The following is an 8,983-nucleotide window of genomic DNA, read 5'->3' as shown; positions in this document are numbered from 1 at the left end:
AGTTTTAAAGAACTATACCTAAAGGTTCTGGGTTGATTCCCCTGGGTCATGGGATCAGCACCAACGACCAGCCTCTGAGTTGCTCATGCTAGCAGGTAGTTGCACCGAACACAGATGTTTGTCTTGTTCTATCCAGCTAAAAATAGTATTTTTTTTTTTCATTTTTTTAACCTTAAAGGGGCTCTATCATTGGGAAAAGTCATTTTTAACTAATCACATCCTTGCATAGCCTTTAGAAAGGCTATTCCACACCTACCTTTAGTATGTAAATTGCCTCAGGGCTCGATCACATCTGCGTTGCCCTCTCCATTGTGCAGGTTTCCATTTCCTGCATAAAACAGAGCAGGATACGGAAACCTGCAGGATTCTCTCTCACCCATTCATTTGAATGGGTGAGAAAGCTGTCCGGCCGTGAGCGGCAGTGAGCGTTTTGCGCTCTCCGCCGCAAAACCGGGTTTTATAATCCGGACAAAGAGTCGGACATGCAGTACTCTGTGTCCGGATTAAAAAATCCGGTTTCGCGGCGGAGAGCATAAAACGCTCACCGCCGCTCACGGCCGGACCCAGTCTGCGCTTTGCGTCTTCTGGCATGTAGAAGACGGAAAGCACAGAACGGAAGTCTGAACGCAGGTGTGAACCTAGCGTCAGCGGTTTTTGAATCAGTCCGTTTTTATTCATATGCTAATTAGACTGGTGCACGATGCATTGTGCACCCTCTTTGCTATTGCTTCCTATGGGTGTATACAGCACAGGCTGCTGCTGCTGATGGCTCAGATTCCTGTTTGCACACACACATAGGAGATAATAGCAGAGATGAGTGCTGCTGGGAACTTCCTGTGCTGGCTGGAAGCTCATTAGCATATGAATAAAAACAGACTTATTCAGAAACCACAGAGGCAATCTACATACTAAAGGTAGGTGTGGAATAGCATTTTTAAAACCTATGCAAGGATGTATTTAGTTAACAATGATTTTTCCCAATGATAGAGCCCCTTTAAAAAAAAAATGCATGCCAACTGATATTCTGGATCTGTCATAAAAACTGACAAACCTTTGCATCCTTTTTAAAGAGGACCTTTCATCAGATTGGGCACAGGCAGTTCCATATACTGCTGGAAGAACACCCCCTCCCTCTACTCACAGTGCTCGCCCATAGATGAGTATTATCAGGAGGGGAGGGGGGCGTTCCTCCCCGCTCACACTGTACAGCGCGATAGGCGCTGCTGTGGAGAAGGACATTCCTGACTGACTGTCAGAAACTCCCTTCTGACTGTAAAGTGCTACGGTACCGGGACCAATACCGCTTTACCCGGGGCACAAATCGGGAAAGCCGACAGTGCGCTGAATTCAGTGCACTGTCGGCTTTCCAGCAGTATATGGAACTGCCTGTGCCCAATCTGATTAAAGGTCCTCTTTAAGAATAATCCAGTATTTATTCTAAATGGTGTCCCTGCCTGTTTTACAAAAAGCTGGTGTAAAAGCAGTTTCCCAGGCTTCATCAATTAGAGAACAGCAGGGGTCTAACACCAAGGACTCCTTATTCAAGTAAATGGGCTGAGCTGTGATACCCAGTACAGCCACTGTAGAATGTATGGCGCTGTGCTTGGTTTCTATAAAGAGGCTGTAGTGTTCATCCAAATGCTGTAGTCTCTTTAAACATCTGATAAACAAGGGGCACATGCCAATTATTGAATTGATGACCTATCCTTGTTATGGATGCAAGTATGATGGTTTTACACTGCTGACATTGTCCATAGATAGACAGCTATGTGCCCTCTGACTTGCAGTGAAGGTAACATGAGCAGCTTATTGTGCCACAGCAGACAGTTATTTGACGTCATTTGATATCTTTCTAAACACGATGAGTCAATGTGATAATTATATAGTACGGGTTCTTTAAAAATGTCCATGTAGATTTAGATTTTCTACCATCATTGTTTTTCAGTGATCTCTGACTCTGTTATGAAATTACATGACAGTAAATCCTATACATCCATAATCTCATATTAGTTCTACTTTATTCTCTATGCCTGGGATTTAGAATATAATCCCAAATGCTAATGGCTTGTCCAACAAATTCAGTTTCCCTTTAATCACAAGGAATCAAATATCTCTGGTTTGGAAAAAAATTTTTTACATTGAGAAGGACTTAAAATACAATTTCTTTTATTGAGTCACCATTGTGCAAGGCTTCCCTACCTGCCCAGACTGCAGCACAGCATTGAGTTTAGGCATTGGAGCAAATTTATGAAGACAGGCAAAAATAGCGGCCATCTTCAAAACCCCGGAGGGGGGGGGGGGGCTATAAATGAGGAGCACCCTCTGCTGGGCTGTGTGCCTGGAGGGAAAAGTAGGAAATCTGGAAATCACCACAAGGCAAATTGTAACTATGTATGCCAGAGGACTGACGTAGAAGGCATAATAAATCTACATGTACATATCTTGACCTAGAATATTGTCTAGTATAGGCATCTAATCCAATAAATGATATGTAGTTTTGTGTACGACAATACAGATTACTACTAAATACACTGGCAGGGAGATTCATCAAATCTGTTACGTCACATTTGCAACTAAAATAGCGGGTGGGTTTGAAGGGTACCTATTAGACTCATACTGCATATTTTATGGAATACAGGAACACGTATTTAAAAATAGGTGAGAATAAAATAGGTTAAAAACCTGGATGATTTCTAGGTGATCAATATCAGATAGCTGGGGGTCCGATATGGCCATCAATTAACTGTTCTCAGCTACTGATACACAGAGAATGAAGCAATCAAGACAACTCTGCTCTCTGTGTGGTGGCCAGACCCGAAACTGCAGATCAGCTACTAAACAGAGAACAGCACTGCCTGCCTCCAATCTCTGAGCATCAGATACAACACCAAATCAATGGGGTTGCTGGTTGTCAGACCCCCAAGATCTGATATTAATGACCTAATTTTAGGAAAGGTCATCAAACTGTTTAGCCCCCAAAAAACCCTTTATTAAAATACATATAAACGTTGTGTTATAATTGTATATGATTCCATATACATATATTCCAAAGGAAATCAGTTACCTCTTTGGCTGTCTAGGGCCCCCATAGACGCAATTAAAATACATGGACTTATGTGGAAATGTTTGCAACTTTAACCCTGTATTGTTTGATATTCATTATTTGTTTGTACCTGGCTACTGTATATATAGTATATTATATTGTTATATTTGTAATAAACCTTGCTTTTTCAATAAATAGGTTTCTTAGCAAACACACTGTAACACAGAACTATAAATAGTAGGTCTGCTGATGCCAAGAACAAAAGACATGTGACAGGGAAAATGTGACAGAAATCATACGATTTTAAAATGTAATCTTTGGAAGAAGAAATGTAAAAAAAAAAACCACATTGACGAAGGAGCTGAAATTGAATACATTTATTAATATACAAAATGTTTTTACACAAGAGAGTCTGCAGGTGAACCACAACATGCACAGCTTGAGTTAGCATGTGTTACTTGTCCGGAGGTCATTGATCAAGGACTAAGGCACAATTCTCATGCTCTCTTGTGTCAATTATAAAGCATGACAGAGTCACAATATGAAGAATATGCTACCTTTAAGGACGCAGACAGGTAACCTTGACAAGCAGACACATCTTTTGCTATATAAATTGACACAACACAGAATTATGTCACAGTGATTTTCCCTTGATAAAAGACCATCACAGCCACTGATAAGCTATTGAAGTCTCTTTATCACCTGATACTGTCTAGTTGTGCTTTGAAATTTTGAGTTTTAGAATTTCTTTACGCTCCTTCAGGTCCCATTGAGACACCCAAATATGTTGCTGAATCCCAGGAGTTAAAGGGCTGATACAGAATGTAAGTGAAGGAAGGGACAGGCGTGGGTACACAGCTGCCAAACTTGTGCTTTAGATAGATCCTACAGTGTCTGAGAGGAGGAATGGCAAATGTAACACACTGGCACAAGTTAAAGAAGTCTGCAGTAAATACAATAGTTCACTATGTCATTTCACAGCAAAATATATGCATTTAAGTAGATGCCTTGAAAATACCATGCACTCCGTTGGCTATATTTCTTCTTAAACAGTACAACGTAACCTTTGCTTTATTTCTCTGTAACATCTACAAGCATAAAAGCATCTATTCTTTCTGTATATTTACAAATTGAACAAAATATCTACATATAAAAGCTCACTTAAAATTAAACTTGATGCAAGTTATGAAAATGCAATATATTGGCAAATGAAACTGAGCATTGCTTCAACCATAGGCTGTTATATAATTTCATATGAAGCTAAACCACAGTATTGGAATAGTTTACGTAGTTGAGATAAATAGGTTTTGTCACGGGCGATCTCCATCCATTCTACTATTCATTGAGAGTAGCGTTCTCTTTTGCAGGATTTCATTCTGGTTTTTGTTCTTTAGCTCTGAAAGGATCTGAAACAGATATTTGTGTACAAGTCCTCGGTGCCGATAGACACCCAGTGAGAAAGAGATGGGCTCATTTCTAAGCGATATATGGATTTCAGTGCATGCTGTGCTTTCAATTCTCAATATGATCAAGGTTTGTGCTATGCACACTTTGCTGCTTACAGCCAGTAATCTATGGACCAGCAGCACCAGCATATATACATCTTCATATTAACATAGAGACTCTTTTCCAATAATGCTTTTATAATGTCATTAACATTTACACAATTTACATTTTTGGCAAAAACGATACTGTAGTTCATCAGTCGTCAGTCTTTACTGTGCCAACATACCCAGCAGAGCAGTGCATCATGGAATGCATATCAAATAAAGGCACTGAAAAGTATGTATGGGGGGTCTTCTGATGTCCCCTCAGTGACTGTGAAAAGTACAAATCCCAGAATGCATTGCAAAGCTAATAACTTTATGGAATCTATATAGCCTGATTTATACATGGCGTACAAAATACAACACTGTACGTATAATACTTCAGAAGTTGAGAAGGCTATAAAATAATTGGAGCAAATAGCATATATTTGGGTCTGAGTAAGCATCGGCAAATGCAAGTGTCATACTTAAATTATTTAGCCGCCATATAGATATATTTACGTTCTAGTCTTTTATAAAGACATGGTAGAGTATACGATAAATTCACCAACTTCACCGGCAATGTCCACATCGACATTGAAGTTCTACACACTGTCACACTACTATAATACTGACAAAATAAACAGACTCTATACCCAGGTGTCTGACCAAGGACTGCATAACAAAGGACCAAACCATGGCTTACATACACTGCTTGGTAAGTGAAATGTGGGGCATTTCATGCATTATAGGTTCAGAATAGAAACAGGACTTTAGGCTTACTTCATTTTGCTACATTGTAGATTCTGTGCATGTTTCTGCACACTGTAGGAAAACAATACACCCTGAACAGAAAGAGGAACATGTTGTACCATTACACCGACATCCAGTACCACTTACAAGAGCTTGCATTGAGAAAGTACTGTTCAACGTATGAATATTTCTACGTTGTGTGGACCATTGAATGAAAGCTGAGTGCATTGAATGGAACGTGGCAGCTTGCAAAAGAGAATATGACCACTTAATGATGACTACACAAAGGAATTCATGGCATTGACAGGAGATGGAGCCTCAGAACTTTCATTGCCTTCTACAGGTTCTTTTTCTTTTTTGCCACTATATTGTCCAATGAAGGAGCCATCTTCATTAAACTGCCCATTTACTCCTTCTCCATAATCCACTAAACTGTCATCACTGTCTTCTTTTTTCACAGTTCTGTCTGATGGGGTCCGGCTTCCTTTTTTAAGTGGCTTGTGGTCCTCCGCATCACTGGTAGAGAAATAACGGAGTTTAGGAATAGAGGCCTTATTTACATCATGTGACTAAACATGCAAACTCTTATCATATCCAAGAATCTGGCTTCTACAATAGCATTGTACAGATGCACAAACATCCTGTAACCCATTGCAGTAACTGACCAGGTTGCTGTGGGTTACTGCATATGTGTGACCCCTGCAAGCTATGATATAGCCTGGTTTTCAGGAAAATTTAGTTTCTGCAAGATCAAAGCGGGACATCAAGAGGAAAGGCATTTTATACCTAAGGGTGCATTCACACTGAGTAAACGCTAGCTTATTTTGTAGAGTAAAATTACACTTGTAAATTTTGCTATCCCATTGACTTCAATGATATTTTTTTACAAGTGTAAAAATACGCCTGTAAAAAATACGCCTGTAAAAAATACGCCTGTAAAAATACGCCTGTAAAATGTCATTGAAGTCAATGGGATAGCAAAATTTACAAGTGTAATTTTACTCTACAAAATAAGCTAGCGTTTACTCAGTGTGAATGCACCCTAAGGGTGCATTCACACTGAGTAAACGCTAGCTTATTTTGTAAAGTAAAATTACACTTGTAAATTTTGCTATCCCATTGACTTCAATGACATTGTACAGGCGTATTTTTACAGGCGTATTTTTGCAGGCGTATTTTTTACAGGCGTATTTTTACACTTGTAAAAAAATATCATTGAAGTCAATGGGATAGCAAAATTTACAAGTGTAATTTTACTCTACAAAATAAGCTAGCGTTTACTCAGTGTGAATGCACCCTAATTCTGATTTTCATTGATCAATGATATAATGCAAAAATGCTGTATTGTTTTATTTATTACTCTGCACATATGTAGCGGTTTGCTGAAGGGAAAGTATTTGGTAAAATCTCAAGGTACTGTAACGTAGAGTTGCAGATGTTCAGTCTTACCTTATAAGTAACCTACATATACCATAGAAAAATAAAGAAAACATAATCACCTATGGAAAAGACATTGCCATTGGCGATAATAGGAAAGAGCTTTTATTAATAAGTAATCTTTGTTTATCGATGATTACACAACATAAATGTCAGGCTATATTAGGGCAGGTTCACATCTGCGCCCCGGTCTCCGCTTTCAGTTTCTGTCTCTTGCCGACAGGAGACGGAAACCCGGCAGACCGTGTCCGCCCGTGAGCGTTTTGTGGTCTCTGTGGCGAAACCGTTTTTTTTTGTTTTTTTTTAACCGGACGCAAAAAGTCCTGCATGTCCGACTTTGTGTCCAGTTAAAAAAAAAAAAAAACTGTTTCGCCGTGGAGACCATGAAACGTTCACGGACGGACACTTTGCATACCCATTTAAATGAATGGGTTTGAAAAATGACTGTTTTCGTCTCCTGTCCAGTTTCTTGGGCAGAAGATGGAAACTGAAAGCGGAGACCAGGGTGCAGATGTGAACCCGCCCTTACCAGTATACAGTATATACTACAGCAGCTTCTATAGTTATATTTCTGGAGATAGTTCCAGTCTGTTGTGCTTATGTCTAATTTCCATTTAGCGGTTTGTGTTTTTCAGCAGCTTCCTATAAAGTCTGAATGTATAAGAAAATCTTTGTCAGGATACATTTCTTACCTGTATTCACCAAATGTTCCATCGTCCTCTTTCATGGGCTGTATTTCAGGATCTGCATGAGCATCTTCCTTTTCTTTAACTATTTATATGTAAAAAAAAAAAAAAAAAAAGGGAATTTACCAAAATAACGGGATGAGACACAAGGTAAAGGCATGTATACAGAACACATTCAATGAAAACACCCATTATATCAAAGCACCAAACATGAACTGCTTGTTTCTTCTGACTACTCTCCCAATTTGGATTTAAGAAGAAATGCCAAGTGAGAAGCTAACCCCAATAAAGGACCACAGTGAAAATCATCAGACAGGATCAGCTGTCAATTTTTGGAAGCCTCTACACATGTGTTTCTGGGATCAGAAATCAAGGGGCCCCATTATCAAGCTGAATGAGACAAAAGGATCCATGAGTCCACAAAAGCATTGTTGAAACCTTTTACTCTATTATGCCTCTGAATATTGACTGCTGATGCTATCTGATGCTTTGTGCTGCACTAAGATCCTATAAGAAGTGTATCTTTACCCCTAATATTTTTTCCCATACTTTCTCCCTGGCTTGGTTGGCACCTGATGCGTAGAATTTGTACAGCGACAGTATCTATTTGCACTAAGCTGTTGACAGTGTACTGCCTATAGCTGCACAATCACCTTTTGTAGCCTTCTGATAATATTAATACACTATTTTAATTAACATATTTTCCTATGAGAGCCTTTTTGTTTTACTTCCTGTGGCCATATTAACTACTACTTGTATTTAAAGTGGATCTTTCACCACCTCCACCAAATCCAGTTCCTTGCATCCTCTAATAGGTGTTGTTCCCCTGATGATGATACAGTTTGAATTTTTGCTCTATGCCCCACCGTTCCTCAGTAATCAATGCAGATTATTTTAGGGCCTGATATGCTAATTACACTTTCTACTGTCTGATCTTGAGTTCCAATCAGAGGCAGACAATGCCAATGCTCAGATTCACGCCCCCCTTGTCTGCTCTTGTCCAAGACTGCTCACCTGACAAAGAGAGTCTAGAGGAGTTGGTGGTGGTAAAAGGTCCGCTTTAAGATACTAATATAATTTAGGGCTGGCAGGATTCAAACCTGGGAATAAGCATGAACTGGTATGATGAATTAGATATATATAGCATACGTAGTTAGTGTATGTGGCATACTTAAGAATTAAAATGCAACTTTATTATGATCTAGCAATACTTTTAATACTAGTGTCCAAAGTGTCTGCATTTTATAGTAAAAGCAGTCTATCGTATCATAGTGAGATCAATATATTTATTATTACATAAATGAATAATCAGTGGATGTATACAGTCTGTATTTTCCATGTAGTTGTAAGTATTCCCCTATTAAGCCATCACAGCTTCATAAGTACATATATACACTTATATATGCTATGTGACCCACAAAGGATTTTCCTTTTTCTCTAATATTATACACTATTACATCACTCTGTACCTCTAGTCACATCCATGTTCGCATTCATAACATCATAGTAATATATGTAAATAAATATATATAAGAACT

At 38.9% G+C, this 8,983-nt stretch overlaps 1 protein-coding gene across 13 annotated transcripts in view; it reads right to left on the bottom strand.

Annotated features, from left to right (window-relative positions):
* Nucleotides 1–3,405: 3,405 nt before the first annotated feature.
* The window catches only part of NRCAM (neuronal cell adhesion molecule), a 106,928-nt gene continuing 101,350 nt past the window's right edge, over nt 3,406–8,983 (bottom strand). For all 13 annotated transcript variants that reach the window (XM_075274218.1, XM_075274210.1, XM_075274209.1 and 10 more), the window contains 2 exons: nt 7,452–7,530; nt 3,406–5,838 (listed from right to left, as the gene is read on the bottom strand). In XM_075274218.1, the coding sequence (XP_075130319.1) occupies nt 5,601–5,838; nt 7,452–7,530 (317 nt within the window). In that variant the 3' untranslated portion in view covers nt 3,406–5,600. The remainder of the gene's footprint in view (nt 5,839–7,451; nt 7,531–8,983) is intronic.

This window comes from Leptodactylus fuscus, chromosome 5, assembly GCF_031893055.1.
Source record: "Leptodactylus fuscus isolate aLepFus1 chromosome 5, aLepFus1.hap2, whole genome shotgun sequence".
Lineage (NCBI taxonomy): Eukaryota > Metazoa > Chordata > Amphibia > Anura > Leptodactylidae > Leptodactylus > Leptodactylus fuscus.
The sequence above is the reverse complement of the archived record's forward strand: the minus strand, read 5'-3'. Positions and strand labels throughout refer to the sequence as shown.